At 45.3% G+C, this 19012-nt stretch overlaps 1 protein-coding gene across 10 annotated transcripts in view; it reads right to left on the minus strand.

Moving 5' to 3' along the window:
* Nucleotides 1-951: 951 nt before the first annotated feature.
* The window catches only part of LOC129705889 (ETS homologous factor-like), a 55017-nt gene continuing 36956 nt past the window's right edge, over nt 952-19012 (minus strand). For 7 of the 10 annotated variants that reach the window (XM_055649771.1, XM_055649766.1, XM_055649761.1 and 4 more), the window contains 2 exons: nt 9943-10138; nt 953-5656 (listed from right to left, as the gene is read on the minus strand). In XM_055649771.1, the coding sequence (XP_055505746.1) occupies nt 5557-5656; nt 9943-10138 (296 nt within the window). In that variant the 3' untranslated portion in view covers nt 953-5556. Of the gene's footprint in view, nt 5657-9942; nt 10139-19012 lie in introns of all 10 variants that reach the window. The other 3 variants (XM_055649763.1, XM_055649764.1, XM_055649762.1) reach the window with 2 other exon arrangements.

Consider the following 19012-nt stretch of genomic DNA (forward strand, 5'->3'; position numbering starts at 1 on the left):
CATCAGCAGACACTGATACACTTAATCTCATTATCCAAACCATTGACATAGATTGTAAACAGGTGGGAGTTCAACATCATCCCACTGGTTGTGTTGTGAGGCAAATGAGGCTACTCGCAACTTTAGTTAAGCTTTAAGCAACTCATTTCTGTAATACATAACTTCAAAGCGTCTGGAAAATATCGCTGATTCCGCAGGCCTCGCTGACCCGAGGCCCCGCACATGCGCACACTTCAGGTTGCCAACATCTCAACCCAAAACGTCACCCATTCCTTCTCTCCAGAGATGCTGCCTGTCCCGCTGAGTTACTCCAGCATTTTGTGTCTACATTTAGTTTACACCAGCATCTGCATTTCCTTCCTACACTTAAATATGACCTTTATAACACTACTTTTCCCTTCCCATCCAAACCACCTGGTACTTTCCCTTGCAACTGCAGGAAATGGTACACTTGTCGCTTTACCTCCCCCCTCGGCTCCATCCAAGGACCCAAGCAGTCTTTCCAGGTGAGGCAGAGGTTCACCTGCACCTCCTCCAACCTCATCTATTACATCTGCTGTTCCAGTTGTCAACTGCTCTACATCGGTGAGACCAAGTGTAGACTTGGCGATTGCTTCGCCCAACACCTCTGGTCAGGTTGCAATAACTAACCTGATCTCCTGGTGGCTCAGCACTTCAACTCCCCCTCCCATTCCAAATCCAACCTTTCTGTCCTGGGTCTCCTCCATGGCCAGAGTGACTCCCACCACAAATTGGAGGAGCAGCACCTCATATTTCGCTTGGGTAGTTTACATCCCAGCGGTATGAACATTAACCTCCAAATTCAGGTAGTCCTTGCTTTCTCCCTCCTTCCCCTCCCCTTCCCAGCTCTCCCACAGCCTTCTGTCTCCGCCTCTTCCTTTGTTTTTCCCACCCCCCCCATCAGTCTGAAGAAGGGTCTCGACCCGAAATGTCACCTATTCCTTCGCTCCATAGATGCTGCCTCAGCCTCTGAGTTTCTCCAGCATTTTTGTCTACCTTCGATTTTTCCAGCATCTGCAGTTCTTTCTTAAACTTTATAACACTACTCTTGGTTTTATCTCTATCAATCAATCCTCAGTCCAAATCAATATATTACTGTGATATACGCGTGCAAATTTAATTTAATAATCTCTTATATGACTCCTAATTGAAGGCCTGAGATTCTAAATACACCACGTTCACCGGTTTCCCCATTTGATTGTCATAGAGGTAAGCCATTCAGCCCATCACATCCATGCCAACCAATGTGCACCCATTCGTATTAATCCTATCTTCCAACCCTTGGCCAATCCGGGAACCCGCCCCACAGAGGGATAGTGTTGAGACAAGCCTGGCCCACAGAGGGTCAGTGCTAAGGGAACACTCAACCCGTGTACGGACTGTCAACTGAGTAGAGGAAGTCAGATTCAATTTATTACAAATGTATTTATTAAACATTGCAACAAAATAGTTGCTCAGCCAAGTATTGTGGCTCTGGAATATTAATGTAACATTATCCGTATTCAATCGGTCTTCCTGCACCCGCAGCTTGCAAATTGTGGTGTGGCCGGGTGTTAGTTGTAGCCGTCAGTAGTTCCTGTACAAACAGTGCTGAAGGAAACCCGACCCACGTAGGGCCAGTGCTGAGGGAACACAGACCAACAGAGCCTCAGTGGTGAGGGACCCCTGGCCCATAGACAGACGGTGCTGAAGGGACATTGTACAGACCATGTACAGAAGCCAGAGTGAATTTATCACAAATGTATTTATTAAAAATTGCATCGGAATAGTTACTCAGCCAGGTATTGTGGCTCTGGAATATTAATGTAACATCATCCATATTCAATTGATCTTACTGCACCTGCAGCTTGCAAACTGTGGTGTAACCGGGTGTTAGGTGCAGTCGTCAGTAGTTCCTGTGGAAACAACACTGTATTGCACTTTAAACCCCGGGTAACTCCTGTGTTTCCCAACAAGCAAATCAAAGAAAGCTTGGAAAAGTCTTTTGAAATTTAGCTACTATCGTTTTAATCAAAATTCCATAACTTGCAAGCTGCACAGCACGGCGCTTAGCACTGCCTTCAATCCAATCCATGAGCCTCTGATTTGCCAAGTCAGACTATATTTTCACAATAAATTTAATACACATTAATAACACGCTTCTAAAAAATGCAAAAAACTTCCAAAAACGCTTTAAAAAAAAAAAAAGGCCTGTACATTCAATATGTTGACAATAATAGTTCCCAACCTACTCAGAAGAGAATAAATTGTTGAAGGCTGATCCAGACTCACATTGTAATGTCACCTTACCAGAGCCTTTCGTCTAGCATTGTTAAATCAGCAAAGTCCACATGTAGGTGTGTACGTGTCTTTTGCGACCACAGTGCAACCTATTACCGGTGGCCACTCTGTGTCAAGGCAGCACTGGCATTTGCTGCCAGGGACCAGAGGCATGCACCCATTCTGCAGCCGGATTCCTTCAGCAGTGACAGTAGCTGGAGGCCTGGCGACAGGTAGGGAGCCAGGTTAGTACCCTTGACAACTGGCTAACTCAGCGAAGACTGGGAGCCTGCCTCCATCATAGTTGAAACCCATTGCTCTATATCAAGGGGGCCGAATGCAGACCCACATCACATCCCTTTGCGAGGGACTATGATTCCCATCAGGGATGGTTTTCCTGGGACAAGAAGCTGAGAGAAATGGAAGAGACTTTTACACCATTGGAATGTAATCATTCTTGTGAAAACAATTGTTATTGAAGCGATTTCTACAATGACTCAATGGAGTAGCTGAAGAATCTGCTTGATTTGAGCCAGCCCCATAACATGCCACAGCAATACAGCACAGATACCCGGGTTTGATCATGACTACATGTGCTGTCTTTACGGAGTTTGTCCGTTCTCCTCCTGACATGCGTGGGTTTGCTCCAGGATCTCCGGTTTCCTCCCACACTCCAAAGATGTACAGGTTTGTAGGTTAATTGGCTTGGTATCATTATAAATTGTCCCTAGTTTGTGTAGGATAGTGTTAGCATGCGGGGATTGAGGGTCAGCGCGGACTCGGTGGGCCAATGGGCCTGTTTCCACACTATTTCTAAGCTAAACTAAAACTAAACTAGGCAGGTGAATGGGAGGATGCCTCGCCCATCCTACAGAATAGCAAGTCCACTGCTCATTTCCAACATCCCAGACACATTGGAAACCGACAGCAGCAGGTATCATTCCTGTCGGAATGTCAACACATTGCTCAATCAGGGAACCTCCAGCAGTTGACCTCAAACCTCTCCTGAAGGAATTTTACACGTATCCTGACATACACTGGAAATGTCAGATATTTACAGTCTTAACCAGCTACATCATCAGAAAACTGAAGATTTTTATGGCAGAAATTGGTGGGAATAGTTTAGAATAACATACTTGCTAAGAACCAGGATTAATGTCAATGGGTTGTATTTGAAATTCAGAAAATGTATGTGACTGGAAAGGAATTTTGAATATTGGGAGTTTGTAGCAATATTGAAACATATTGGATAGGAAAAGCTGACTTGATCTACCTGTACCTTCATATACAAAATGATGAAGAGCAAAACGAATCCAATGTCAATGAAGGAAAATACTGAGAGGTTCCTCTCTGAACTTTAATAAACGTAGAACAGTACAGCACAGGAGGAGGCCCTTCAGCCCACAATGTCTGTGCTGAACATGATGCCAAGACCAACCCTGCTAGCATATAATCCATATCCCTCCATTCCATGCTTATCTGAAAGTCTCTTAAATACCACTATCAGATCTGTCTCCACCACCACCCCTGGCAGCTCATTCCAGCTCGTTCCAGTCACCCACCATGGTCTGTGTAAAAAACTTGTCTTGCACATCCCCTTTAAACTTTGCCCATGCGAACAAACAAATTAGGAACAGGAGTAGGCCATTAGGTCCCTTAAACCTGCACCATCCTTCATACGATCGTGACGAAGCTGATTCATATCTTTCAATGATGATCATAGTTGGTCAAATTGTGGAATGGTACCACCTCTATTGTGTGGACATTGTTAGACTAATTACAGGTAATGATGAGTCAGTGCGTGGGAGGGAGATGATCGTCTGATTGAATGGTGCCAGAACAACCATACTCTCAACGTCAGTGAAACCAAGCAGCTGATTGTTGACTTTAGAAGAAAGCCAAGGAACCACATACCTGTCTTCATCTGCAAGTTGGTGCTGGAGAGAGTCAATAACCTCAAGTTCCTGGGCATGCATATCTCTGAAGATCTGTCCTGGACCCACACATTGATGAAATCATAAAGAAAGCCCATTAACTCCTCTACTTCGTAAGAAGATTGAGAAGATTTGGTATGCAAAAGTGGATTCTTTGAATAAGGTGAAAATAGATGCAATGGATTAGCGAAAGGGGTGATAGGTTACCAAGGACAGACGGGAATATCGTGTCAAGGTTTGAATCAGTTTAGCTGTGATCTCATTGAAGGTGGAGCAGAATCGAGGGGCCATGTTGGCCTACTTCTGCTTGCATGGGAAACCAGGGCACAATTTCTATAGTCATGAACAAGAGTATTACCACATTTAAATGGCTCGTTACATCATTATTGTCACACAATTCAAAGCCAGAAAAAATTACAAATTTACAAGAATTCTTCGGAATAAAACTATCTTTAACCATTTCCATTTGTTTTGAAATGTTGGATTCAGAATAATGCATCTTATCACATGCTGGTTGTGTAAAAGTTCAGTCCTTGGGATACTAACATGCTGATCTCTCCATTGCTCAAACACACTTTAGTGGCCTTAAGCAGTCTAAGATGGAAACATTTTGCCAAAGGTGTGTTTGGTGTAATGTAATTAACCCGCAGAAAGAAGTACTCCACATCAGCTCCCCTAATGTGAAGCACTGCCCATTCTCCTCAGAGTCTGCATTAGGGATGGAATAAGCTTATCTGCTCTGCCAATTACCCCTTTGTTGGTATCCGGATTCCCCTTGTCACATATGGACTGACCACGCCGCAAGCTCTGGAATTTCTACACTGTTTTGTGTACTTCATTTTGCTCCTTTGAGACGATTCGTTAAATTTACCCATTTGACCAACAGTTCAAACTGTTCCTGACCTCCCTTTTCTTTTTAGATTGGGTTGAGAATTGCATTCCAGTGAAATCTTTGCTTGATTCATCACATTGGACGTGCTGCCTAAATGCAGTTGTTGAACAACAAGCGAGATTCTTGCTTAATGTTTGTTGGTCAAATCATTGCTTTTTGCTTTGGAAAGTGCGTTACCTGCTCCTTCTTCCTACCTGACCAGCAGGTGTCTTCCTGCAGAGCAGAGACCTGCGAGCACTCACTGTCAGTGCTGTCATCAGCTGGAGCCTGAAAACTCTATCCCCCTTCCCAGCCCCATCTCATTTCATTTCTGGGAAACACGAGGCAGCTGATCGACAAATGGAAAGGATTAATGAGGAGCTTCATCATTTTTCTATACATATAAATAACCATCTTGGCGTCACTTTCACCAGATGCAAAACACTCCCATTGTCATCTCCAAGAAATCGCCTATTGGTCGCAGGCCTTCCAACCATGGGAATTCTTTCCGAATTTATAGACAAGTCTCCGGCCGTCCACCCGTTCCAAGATCTCGCGCTTGTAATAATATCTGGCAAATAAAAATACAGTTCGGTTTAGTTTATTTTAGGGTTACAGCACAGAAACAGGCCCTTAGGCCCACCGAGTCTCCACCATTCAGTGAACCCCATACACTAGCACTCTCCTACACACTAGGGACAGTTTACAATTTCTACCAAAGCCAATTAACCTACAAACCTGCATGTCTATGGAGTGTGGGAGGAAACCGGAGCACCCGGAGAAATCTCACGTGGTCACGGGGAGAATGTACAACCCTCATACATTCAGCACCAGGAGTCGCGATCAAACCTGTGCCTCTGGTGCTGTATTGCTGTGGCATGTTGTAGGAAGGCTCAAATCAGGCAAATTCTTCCTCAAACAGAGTACTGCTCCATTGCGTAATTGTGAGCCATCTCCTCAATAACAATTGTTGTTATTCCACCACCCATTCTGTGCGCTGGGAGCAATTTACCTACAAACACACACATCCTTCGGATGATGAAGGAAATCAAAGCATCCAGGGGAAACCCTCGAGGGAAACATGCAAACTCCACATGGACAGCACCTGTGGTAAGAATTGAACCCGGGTCACTGGAGCTGTGAGATGGCAGTTCTACTAGCTGCATCACTGTGTTGCTTCACATAACTTGTAACATTGAGATTGAGCAAGTTTGGTAGTATGATGCAAATTAACTGGTTGGCTCCAATAACTTAATTCTGTACAACATGACGCTCTGAAATGTTGGAGGACATTATTTTCTACAAAGGGAGGTCAAAGGTTCTGTTTTGTGGAGAGTGACTCATCCTTGCCCTTTCTTTGTTTCTACCGCCAAGAAAATGTTTACTCCCTTAGTGGGTCACACCTCAGTAAAGTGCATAAAACCCTATCAATGCTGTAAAGTGCAGGTTCATGTTATTTAACAAACCCACACATATTCAGCTTCAACATATCGAGCGGGATTTGTAATCTGAAAAAAGTTGACGTAAAAACAAGGAGAAAATCAGCAATTAAAATGTTGTGTAATATACCTATTGAACATGTTATGTGTAGGAAGGAATTGCAGATGCTGGTTTAAGCCAAAGATAGACACAAAAAGCTGGAGTAACTCAGCGGATCAGGCAGCATCTCTGAAGAGGAATAGATGACGTTTCGGGTCAAGACCCTTCTTCAGACCATGTTAAATATCTCTTCACAGGATGAATTCCAAGATGGAAACAAACTAAAGATTGGAACCTATCTGTTACATACACTCACCAAAGGTCAATTTAAATCAAGTTCATCAAAGACCTTTTAATGAGTGCCCCTTGACTTTCTCCATCTAGATGCTGATGGAACCTGTTCCCCGGAACGTTCTTTTCCAAGGTCCCCTCCTGACTTGGACTATTGTTCCATGGTAGCTGGGAAAGAATCTGGAAGTCTAACTAATAGAGTAGGTCCCTTCACCATCTACATTGCAGTGGTTTGAGAATTGCTTCCTGGGCCGCCCTCATGATTGGGAGTGACATTACCACTCCAGTCTTGCAGCAGCTGAGCTGGCTGATGGTGCCAACATGGGGGCTGCATACTCTGCTACAGAAGGGGCGGGTGGTGGCTGACATAACGGGCAGCCGAGTATGTATGAGATGGTGCACTCCTGCTGCCTTTGCAGGGCCTGTGTGCACTCCCGATCATACTTCTCAATCCCATCCCAGATTGCTCCTTCTCCCTCTGAGCAGACCAGGGATCCCCGGGAAGTCAGTGGAGATGATGAATTGAAAAATACAGCATGGAAACAGCCCTTCGGCCCACCGAGTCTGTCAATCATGTCAAACCGTTCACATTAGTTCTATGCTATCCCACTTAAGCATCCACTCCCTGCACACCAGGAGTAATTTACAGAGGCCAATTAACCTACAAACCCACATATTTTGAGGATCTTGGAGGAAACCGAGCTCCTGGGGGAAACCGAACGTGGTCACAGGGAGATCATACAAACTCTACACAAATAGCACCCAAGGTCACGTTTGAACCCAGGTCTCTGGCGTTGTGGGGCACCAGCTCTACCAGCTGCGCCGCTGTGCCACCCTATGATGCATTTCTGCAAGGAAGCTTTGATTTCATCTTTGAATCTTTTAGACACAAAACGCTTCTTCAGTCCTTTAATCCCCTGGTAATCTCCTCCCGTGACAGAGCTCGGAACATAATGCAGGTATTATCACAATGTTTAAGATACATTTAAACAAGTACTTGGATAGGATAGGTTTAGAGGGATATGGACCAAAAGCAGGCAGGTGGGATGTGCATGTTGGTCGGCAAGGGCAAGTTGGGCCGAAGGGCTTGTTTCTATGTTGTATGACTCTATAATGTTGGTTTAAATTCAACAATTGTAAGAAACATCCCCCCCCCCCCCCACCATCCCACCATCCCACCATTCTTTACTGTGCTCCTCTGCCCCATTGCACACCCATTCTCTCACAATCCACCCCCCACCCCCTTACCCTGCTCCTTTCCCCCACCATACACACACCTCCTACCCCCAAGTCCCTTGTTTCCCTTTTATTCTCCCCAGTTTCTCCTCCCTGCCACCTATATCTCTCCCTCTGGCTTTACATTTCACTGCTCTTCTCTCCTTATCTGACAGTCTTTTGTGTTCATTATATCTTTAGCCTTTGTCACTGACTCCATGCATCTGCCACTCATACCTCCCTCACCTGTATCCCCCATCATATACCAGGACTTGTCCTGCCCCATCTCTGTCTTCCAGCTGAATGCAGCAAGGGCTCAGTGATGGTGATGCCTGGGGAAGACACTCTGATATTGATTCATGCTTCTGAGTCCTGGACTACTTCCTGCAGGCTTCTCAAGACACTGGAAATAATACTGCCAACGCAGTCCCAGCTAAATGAATCGATGCCAGTGTGCTCCCTCAGATCAACATCACCAGCACTGAGCCCCTTCTTCAGTCTCTCTGAAGAAGGGTCTCAACCCAAAACGTCAGCCCATTCCTTCACTCCTGAGACGCTGCCTATCCCGCTGAGTTACTCCAGCATTTTGCGTCTATTTTCACTCACTCAGTTTGCTTGGACAGACCATGTCCATTACACGCCCGACACTAACCCCCACAACAAACAGAGACACAGGAACTGCAGATGCTGCAATCGTGAGCACACCAAAAAGTGCGAAAGTAACTCAGCTGGTCAGGTAGATCCATGAGGAACCGGATCAGTTATCTGGTAGGTGATGAGTTTAGTGCCAGGTGTGAGGTCCTGATCTTCAGATACCACACTCTTCAATCTTCCAAAGTTTGATTAATCCTAATCCCAGCCCTGCCCACGGATCCTTTTCTCAAGAATGGGTTTCTAAATATTGATATATGCCATTATGTCCAATGTCAATAGAATGTACACAGAGGATGAGAATTCTTGAATTATTTTGGATCATGTTAGGCAGATCCATTAACATACTATTCTAATCCTATAAATGCTTGGAAATCAATCTTCTTATACATTTCCTCTAAATTTGGCTCCATAAACAATTGACAAACAATGAAGGGATTACTAGAATTTGGAGTTTCATTACAGTGGGAACAATGAATTTTAAAAGATCTCGTTGTGGTTCTGTAAGGTTTAACATTTGTTGAACCAATGCAAGGTAATGTAATGCAGTGGTAATCTCATATGGGTACATGAAAGCTGAACTGGGACAGCTCTCTGAATAAGATCTTCCCACTCATGCATCTCAGCTCCATCAAGAGGAAGTGGCCCGGGTTTGATTCTCTCTGCAGCCTGGACAGTTTAATTTAATTCAGTTTAGTCTAGTTTAGAGATGCAGCGCGGAAACAGGCCCTTCGGCCCACCAAGTCCACACTGACTAGCGATCCCCTTACATTAATACTACTCTACATACACTAGGGACAGTTTTTTTTTTAACATTTATACATTTATACCAAGCCAATTAACGTACAAGCCTGTACGTCTTTGCAGTGTGGGCGTAAATCGAAGATCTCGGAGAAAACCCAGGCAGGTCACGAGGAGAATGTACAAACTTCGTACAGGCAAGCACCTGTAGCCAGGATTGAACCTGGGTCTCTGGCGCTGTAAGGCAGTGGCTCTACCGCTCCACCGCCGTGCCGCCCTACAGGTTCTTACTTAATGAGTGAGAGGAACAGCAGGAATCCTGGACAAAGGCCTTTTCACTGATATTGCTAGGTACAGTGAATGGTTTCTAGACTGGCGGATGTGGTGGTAAACTGGGCTGAGGGATGGCTTGGGGATGATTGGGCTCTCACTGAGATTGATGGAGACCAGCAGTGCAGGTATCAGTTCAGGAGCTCCCACCTCATGGCACGGCTCAGCTTCTCGTACGTCATGCTGCTGTTGTTTTTCTTCTTGCCCCAGAGCTGCGCCACAGCCTCAGACTTGAGGAAGCGAAAAACCCCTTCCGATCGGTCTTCCCACTTGATCAGTCCGGGATTCTTCTCCGAGTCCAGGAGGATGTCTCGGATAAACTCCCACAAGTGTGTTCCTCGGGGACCTGATCGAGCAGAAGGGAAAGTTGATTTCAGCGGAACTTTGCACAACATCAGCTCTCCCCACAACACTCTGCAACTATCAGAGAACTCTTTAAACACAGTTATTATTAGCATGTAGCAAATGCAGCTGAAAACTCAGCAACCACAATGATACAGCTGCCCACAACCTAGCCTGGACATTCTTCTGAACTGAAAACTTCCATTCAGTTTTGAGGGCCAACTTGTTTAGGTGAGAATTGCCGTACGTGAGTTGGTTGGTTTTTCCTATCAGTGGGACGTGCATAGAAAAGGCTGAGTGTGGGGTGAGAGGGTAGAAGTGTGATCAGGACGTGTAGGAAAGAACTGCAGATGCTGGTTTAAATCGAAGGTAGACACAAAATGCTGGAGTAACTCAGCGGGCCAGGCAGCATCTCTGGAGAGACGGAATGGGTTACGTTTCAGGTCAGACTCTGAAGAAGGGTCTTGATCCGAAACGTCACCCATTCCTTCTCTCCAGAGATCCTGCCTGACCCACTCAGTTACTCCAGCATTTTGTGGCTCCTTTAGTATTATCAGGATTCCACTCTGACAGCAGGATTGAAGGCCAGGATTGAACCCAAGTCCATGATGTGCTGAGGCAGTGGCACTATTTGCTGTGCCGCCTAGTGGCTTAGAACACTGAACAGCTGGTATAGTAAAGCTGAGTTTTAGTGCTGCTGCTACACTGCTCTAGGGACCCAAGTTGAATACAGACCGCAGGTGCTGTCTGTGTGGAGATACCATTTACTCCCTGTCACTGCATGGGTTTCTTCCATGTGCTCTGGTTTCCTTCATTCATGCGTGGGCTACTGGGTTAATTAGCCACTGGAAATTGCCAGTGTAAGAGGTGGCAGGGAGGGGGAAGTTAAAGGATGCGGTATTACTGGTCACTGTGGGCTGAAGGGCCTGTTTCTGAACAGTACGCCTAATGTCTAAATTCATTTCTTCCAACCAGCAGAACTAGTTTCTCTTTATCCAACAAAAGCTTTCACCTAACATTGTGAAATGTCGATCAATTTTCCATTAAAAATAACAACGTCAATATGATACTTGCATTCCAGTACATATCTGATCTATGATGCATGTCAAGCACTGAATAAAGCCCTCCAGCTGTGGTTAAACCGTAGCTTTGTACGACGGAGACATGCCTTCAGTGCCTATTCATTCTTATCCTCCGTAAACCTCCTGAACCATAACCAGGTGAATATTTATCTCTCACTCCAGAGCACCAACCTCCTAAAGTCAGTTGCTATGCGTGGGGAATGTCAGAGCAATATTATAAATGGATGAATTAAGAGCAGGTATGGAGTAATTCACAGCACTTCAGTGGGCTTTTGTAAATGAAGTATAGCAATGGTTGGCTTGGATTTTAAAAGCTAATGAATTATAGGGGATAGAAAGAGTGGAAGGAGTGACGTCAAGTCACGTCGAGTTGAGTTTCTTGTCATATGGATGAGTACGCTTGTGTAATGAAAATCTTGTTGGCGGCAGCATCACAGGCACACAGGCTCGGTTAACACACAAAAATATAAATCATACCTAAAATTACACATAAAATCCTGCAAGACGGTAAAATGGAGTTTGAAAAAAGACTGCAAAAAATACGACATTAGCACTAAACGCAAATAGAAAGCAAGTCTCTGGTGGTGCAAGAGGTGGTCCTTATCAGTCTGTTGCCGAGGTACGATTATGTAAGGCACCAGTAATGGTATCCAGGAAAGAATGAACAGTGGGAAAATATAGTGTTTTGAATTCAAATCTGTGAGGAGTGGTAGAATAAGAACCATAAAGTGAAAATGTATGTTAATACATAATAATCAATTTTCTTTAGCCCATTTTTCTGGGATAGTGGAGTCTACTCAATGAACCATTGAGATATACTCATTTGGCAAGGTTGCTTATCAACAATGTAACTTTAACTGCTCGGTCAATGAGAGGGGCTGGCCCCTGTAAATGTTTAAAGACTTCTCGGGATGTTAACACATTGTGGGATATTGTGTTCAAGTAGGGTGCCATGTTCCCCATAATACAATGCTGACTACACCTTGAAAGAATGTATTTAGTTTAAAAATCATTTGAAGAAACCTTAGGCCGAAAAGTATGATGCAAATTCAATTTAACACACTGTTCCCACCTCTGAGTCAGCATCGTGGAATTAGCAATATGTGTTTTGTGTGGGGGGTGGTGTGTGGGGGGTAAGGAGGAAACCGCTTTGGTCGCCTCCTCCATGGAGAGGCGACTTTTTTTTCCAGGTCGCCTCCCCCGTGGCCTAACATCAAGGATCGGCGCGGCCTTTCCCGGAGACGTGCCGGGGGCTTCAGCGGCAGGCGCAGCATGGACTCTCGGCGTGGAGCGGGTGAGCCCTCGTTGGGGCTCGCTGGAGGGGAGCGCTCCGTTTCGCTGGCCCGGGGCAGCCGGCAGCCTGAAGTCGCAGCCTGAAGTCGCGGTCTGCAGAGCTCCAGCTGGTGCGGCGTCTACAGCCCGGGATCCCTCGTAGGGGACCCGGGGGAAGAAGAAGCCATCACTGCCGGCACGCGACCAACTTCTACCGCGGGCCCGGCATGGAATTACCAACACCCCTGGAGGGGAGCTTCGACCGCCGGCCCTGCAGTCTACGGTGCTTCTGGCTACGGCGGAGACTTTAAATCTCGACCGCCGGCCTGCGGCCTACACCAACTTAAAGCCGCGGTCTCCGGTGAGGAAGAGCCGATCCTGGACCGACTCTGGACTCTGGTCCGGTCCACGGGGGGGAAATGGAGGAGGGCTGGCCAAATTTTTGTGCCTTCCACCACAGTGATGAATGCTGTGGTGGATGTCTGTTACATTTTTTATTGTGGTTGTGTGTTCTTTATTATTGTATCGCTGCTGACAACCCAAAATTCCACCAGACTGGCTGTGTGGTCATTAAAATACAATACAATACAATACAATACAATACAATTAGCACCACTAAATTTATCTGTGGCACCAGCATCAAAACTATCTAAGTCACATGAAGGTGCTCCATATATCAACAAGTTATAACCGAGTCCCAGTACAATTTTCGTCTTCTCCCCTGATTTTCAAATTCATATTTAGCATTTTTAAGCTGGGCATGACCTTGTTTAACTGGTTTTACTTGTTGCTTTCTTACTTCTTGTTAAATGGTGATGATGGAAAGATCGCATAACCTGCCCTATTTAAGTCATCAAACAGGAAATATTTTTAGGCCAATTCTATTAGTAAATGTAATGGCATGAATATAAATGCACATATCCTGTCAACATCCTACCAAAGCAATTCATCATATGAGGAGCAAGGCATTGGAAGCTACCAGAACAATTTAAACCAGAACATGATTTAAGGAGTAAAGTGGGACAAAGTAGATGTTTACCAACCTTAGCTAAAATTGATAGGCACAATATAAGGAGAACCCTTACTATAGATGTATAGGAAGGAACTGAAGATGCTGGTTTACACTGAAGATAGACAAAAATGCTGCAGTAACTCAGCGGGACAGGCAGCATCTTTGGAGAGAAGGAATGGGTGATGTTTTAGGTTAAGACCCTTCCTCAGACAGAGAGTCAGAGAAGATGGGGTCTGGAGATATGGAGGGGTAAGGTACGAAAACAACTGATCAAAGCAGACAGTGATTCCTTATGTGTAGTGCGGAAATAAGGTCAGTGACTTGCCAGTAGAAGTGCAGTGTATAAAGTATCTGCCTGGGTTACTCATCCTGTCAGGTTATGTAGTCTCTCCTGGAACTATATATGGCCCTATCAATTTGCTAAATTCAATAGATTCAAAACAGTAATTGCAGCTCAAAACTGCTTTAGCACAAAGCAGTATGGACCATCGGTAGCAGCAGAGAGATATATCTTCACAGGCTATTGTCTCATGGCTCAGCATGGGCCTCATCAGCTGCTATTCTCAATGAGGAGTGTAGAAGAGTATGTAAGGAACTGGAACGGAGAGTGAAGCTACAGTCAAAGAACACATGCATGCAATGCAGCAACATTGAGGCCTATTGAGTGAAGCAAACACACAACCAAGGGATCAATTCTAACATATCCAGAGCTGGATAGTTGGGAGGGGGCAACACCATGAGTATTCCTGTTCCTAGTGCTAAGAGTACCTGATGTATGTGCAAAAAAGGCAGATTTCTATATCTGCAAACAATTTTGTCTGGAAATCATAGAAAATAATGTAAATTGGCCAATGATGGTCGAGACCTCTGGAGAAGCTCAAGATGAACCAGTGGCAGAAATCCCGGGGGGGCAGGGGGGACATGTCCCCCCTCTGTTTTGAGAAGTGGGGGACGATCCTCCCCACCCCACAATTTTTTGTAATCCGGATTTTAAAACCCTGTGAAATCTCCGCTTTCCGTGAGACTGGGGGTGGGACTGCTGATCGAGGGCGCCGATTGGACAATAGAGACGTCGGTCAGCAGGCAATGGGGGCGGGACATGATGATTGAGTACGATGATTGGAGGAGGGAGGTGTTGGTCAGAGGCTAAAGTAGGGGGGTGGGAATGAGGATAGAGCGCGGTGATAGGAGGAGGGAGACGTGCCCAGGTCACAGGGTCACAGCAGCAGCCCTGGACACAGACCTGTGCCTCATCCGCAGCCAGGATCGATCCCAGCTCTCCGGCGCTGCAATCGCTGCCGAACATCAGATGAACCTTCCCTGTCCTCACCCAAGTGCCCCCCGCGCCCGGGGGTGGCCAGAGACGTCGGTGCCCCCTGGCCCACAGCCAGCGCAGAGAAGCAGCTCTAAACCCAGCTCAACTCTGCCTGTCCCGCCAGGTTAACCTACAGCCCTGCCTGGACTTAAGGTAATTATGGCCTAGGCTTACAGCCAGTGCGGAGAAGCAGCGCTAGCTCCACGGCTCCAGACTGGTATTCCGTAAGTCCAGGCAGGGATGTAGGTTAACCCAGCGAACCAGGCAGAGTTGAGCTGCATTTAGCGCTGGATTGAGCTGTAATTACCGTTCACAGGGCCCACAGAAGCCTCTGAAGCCTCGCGTGTGTGTGTGTGAGTGTGCGCATACGCGCGCGGCCGCCAAGAAATTGTGTGCCTCCTGTCCCCCCGGTCCCCTCCATATTTTGATTGCGATTTCCGTCACTGAGACGAACTGAGACTGAGGTGCAAATAGTGGAGCATCTCTAGCAACAACGCAGGACATAACCAGGTATCCTATTGCAGGAGGTCTGGGTGATTAGATGATGAGGATAATTCTGGATATGACTGTGACAGGGTGTTGCTTGATAACAACTTTCTAAAAAGTAAAAAGCTTTTCTTAATTTTAGATAAGTCCCTAGATGTTGCCAGGACTCGAGGGAGTGATACATATGGAGAGATTAATGAAGCTAAGACTTTATTCCTTGGAATTAGTCCTTTGAATTAATAACTTTAGGGCATAGATTTAAGATGAGATGGGAAATATTTAATATGAACCCGAGGACCAATGTTTTCACATTATATGGAGGGTGTATTTGAGGCAGGTACTATAACAGCATTTAAAAGACATATGGACAGGTATGGATAGGAATAGGAAAGATTCAGAGGGATATGGGCCTGGTAAGGCCACTGGGACTAGTTTAGATAGGGCATCTTGGTCGGCATGGAGGAGTTGAGCGGAAGACTGTATGACTATGTTAATGACTTTTCTGGGGCAACAGGAACAAATATGCTTTTCAGTGCCTAGTGTAGAACCAGGGGAAGTTACAGCATTGAGTGGGAAGGAGTAGAGCCACAGTGAAAATTCAGGATAACAATTAGGCAACTGCAGTGCTGCTGGACTGGGAACCATTAAGACTCATGTGATGAGTGAGTGAGTGAGTGAGGTGTAAGATATGGAAGGCAGAGGTTTGATTCATTCAAATCTTTGATAAGGTGCCATATGTAAGGCTGCTAAACAAGATGGAAGCCTAAGGTGGGCTACGAGCATGGATAGATAACTGGCAGAAGGGAAAGTGGGGTTGAAGGGGGGCCTTTTATGATTGGTTGCCGCAGGGGTAGGTGTTCACAATGGGTCAGTGTCGGGTCCGTTAATTTCCACGATATATTTTAATGAACTGGATAATGTGGCCAAATTTGTGGATAGGTGGAGGGGCAGGTCATAGCCTCAGAATTAAAGAGGTTCTTTTAGGAAAGACATGAGGTGTGGTCAGAGAGTGGTGAAACTGTGGAATTCTTTGCCACAGAAGGCTGTGGAGGCAAAGTCAGTGGATATATTTAAGGCAGAGATAGATTCTTGATTAGTACGGGTGTCAGGGTTTATGGGGAGAAGGCAGGAGAATGGGGTTAGGAGGGAGAGATAGATCAGCGTGATTGAATGGCGGAGTAGACTCAATGGGCCGAATGGCCTAATTCTACTCCTATCACTTTGATCTTAGTGTTGACGAAGCATAGAGTCTACAGAAGGACCTGAACAGGTTGGGAGAGTGGCCAAATGGAATACTGTAGCAAAGTGTACGGTCATGCATAGACTATTTTCTAATAGGGTAAAAGGTGTGCGGGTTCAGAAATTGGATGTGCAAAGGGACATGGAAGTCCTGGTGCATGATTCTCAATAGGTTAATTTGCAGGTTAAGTTAACAGGAAGGCAAATTCGAGAGGAGGATATAAAGGCAAGGATATAATGCTGAGGCTTTATATGGCACACTTGGAATATTGGGCCCTATATCTGAGGAAGGAAGTGCTGGTGTTGGAAAGGGTCCAGAGGAGATTTATGAGAATGATCCCATGAATGATTGGGTTAACACATGAGGAGCATTTGATAGCTCTGGGCTTGTACTCACCGGAGTTTAGAAGGATGAGGGGAGATCGAATTTAAACCTATCAGATAATTAAAGGCATAGATAGAGTGGACATGGAAAGGATGTTTCCAGCAATGGATCAAAGGGTCTAGAATCAAAGAACACAGCCTCAAAATAAAATAAAGTACCTTCAGAATGGAGATGAGGGGGAATTAATTTAGCCAGAGGGTGATGAATCTGTGGTATTCATTGCCACAGAAGCCTGTGGAGGCCAAGATGTTGGGTATTTTTGAAGGCAGAGATTGATAGGTTCTTAATTAGTAAGGGTATGAAAGGTGAATGAGGTTGAAAGGGAAAGGTAGATTAACCATGATTGAATGGCGGAGTATACGCGATAAGCCAAATGGTCTCATCTGCTCCTATACCCCATGCTTATGGTCAATGGCAGGTCTTTGGATGCCCATCTTGCATCAAAAGAGCTTTGTTATGGCGAGAATTGGGAGATTTGTCATTGCTCAAGCTTTTAAAATCGTTGCTCTGACAAAGTTGGGTAATATGCAAGGTTGTTACAAATGAAACATGAACTCCTTCACAACTAAAATATGTCAGTGGCTCTAAGGCATTTTTTGCTTTTTGAAACATGATTTAATAAGCACAGAAAGTCCAGCCCAAGACACCAATGCCAACTCTTTGAAAGAGTTACCAATGCTGCTCTTTCACAGTCGACTCTAAAGGGCCTGTCCCACTTGGGCGTTATTTGCGCATCATTTACGCGACATCATTTATGCGTCACGTTGCACGGTAGCATGTGGCGCCACAGAATTTTAGGATTCTCAAAATCCTCATGCACCACCTGCGTGACACGCAAATGACTCCCAAGTGGGACAGGCCCTTAAGATGGTCAATGTTTAACTCTCTTTCAGGGGTTTGTGTTAAATCTGTTTTAGCCACCCTTTAGGCCCTGTGCATTCCAGTTCAGTTTAGTTTATTGTCACGTGTACCGAGGTACAGTGAAAAGCTTTTGTTGCTTGCTAACCAGTCAGCAGAAAGATAATACATGATTACAATCGATCCATTTACAGTGTATTGATCCATAATAAGGGAATAATGTTTAGTGCAAGGTAAAGCCACCAAAGTCCGATCAAGGATAGTCCAAGGGTCACCAAAGAGGTAGATAGTAGTTCAGCACTGCTCTATGGTTGTGGTTGGATGATTCAGTTGCTTGATAACAACTGGGAAGAAACTGTCCCCGAATCTAGTGGTGTGCATTTTCACATTTCTATACTTTTTGCCTGATGGGAGAGGGGAGAAGAGGGAGTTTGCCAGGGTGCGACTCGTCCTTGATTATGCTGCTGGTAACAAGCCATGAAGTTACTGAATTCACTTGATCCTATTCATTAAATCTGTGTCATCTGTCTCCCAACACTTCTGCCAGTAAAAAGAGTTACAAGGAAATAAGTAAATTTGAGTGGGAAAAAAACATAATGAGCAACCCAATGACTGCATTTACAATGGAAACATTTGGCTCAAGATGTCTTGAATATTATATTTATGGGAAATGTTCCAAACAGGAAACAGTCGCTGAATTAAATCAGAAGCCTCAAAAATACAGTGCTCCTGTTTTTGCCTGAAGGCTAATCTGAAATTCCGAGTCATTATGCAACTGCACAGAACAACGCTGCAACTGATCATCACATTCTCCATCTCTCCGCAATTGATTGTCCAAGATACCACTGGTTTGATGCAGTTTAAATTGGATTATAGGTTTTTAGGATCGTGCTAATAGATTTTAACAATATGCAGATGGAGTTCAATGAAGTAGAATGCGAAGAAGTTCCTGTAGAATATAAACACCAGCCTGTATGAAATGATCTATTCCTCTGCTGTAAAATCTGTGTCATGCTGTGATGTGAAATTTGATGCTTCCTGGGAAAGCCACATATTATCTTTTACGCAACACTTTAATTCTGACTAAAACTTACAGGGACAGTAAAGGGGCTGTCCCACGAGCATGCAACTCCATGTGGCAAGCGCGACCTAACGTGGTCGCTTGAGCCGTACGGCATCGCGGGGCCGGTCCCACTTCGATCGCCGGAGCCGTATGGCGTTGTGCGGAG

The sequence above is a fragment of the Leucoraja erinacea genome, chromosome 18 (genome assembly GCF_028641065.1).
Source record: "Leucoraja erinacea ecotype New England chromosome 18, Leri_hhj_1, whole genome shotgun sequence".
NCBI classification, from domain to species: Eukaryota; Metazoa; Chordata; class Chondrichthyes; order Rajiformes; family Rajidae; genus Leucoraja; species Leucoraja erinaceus.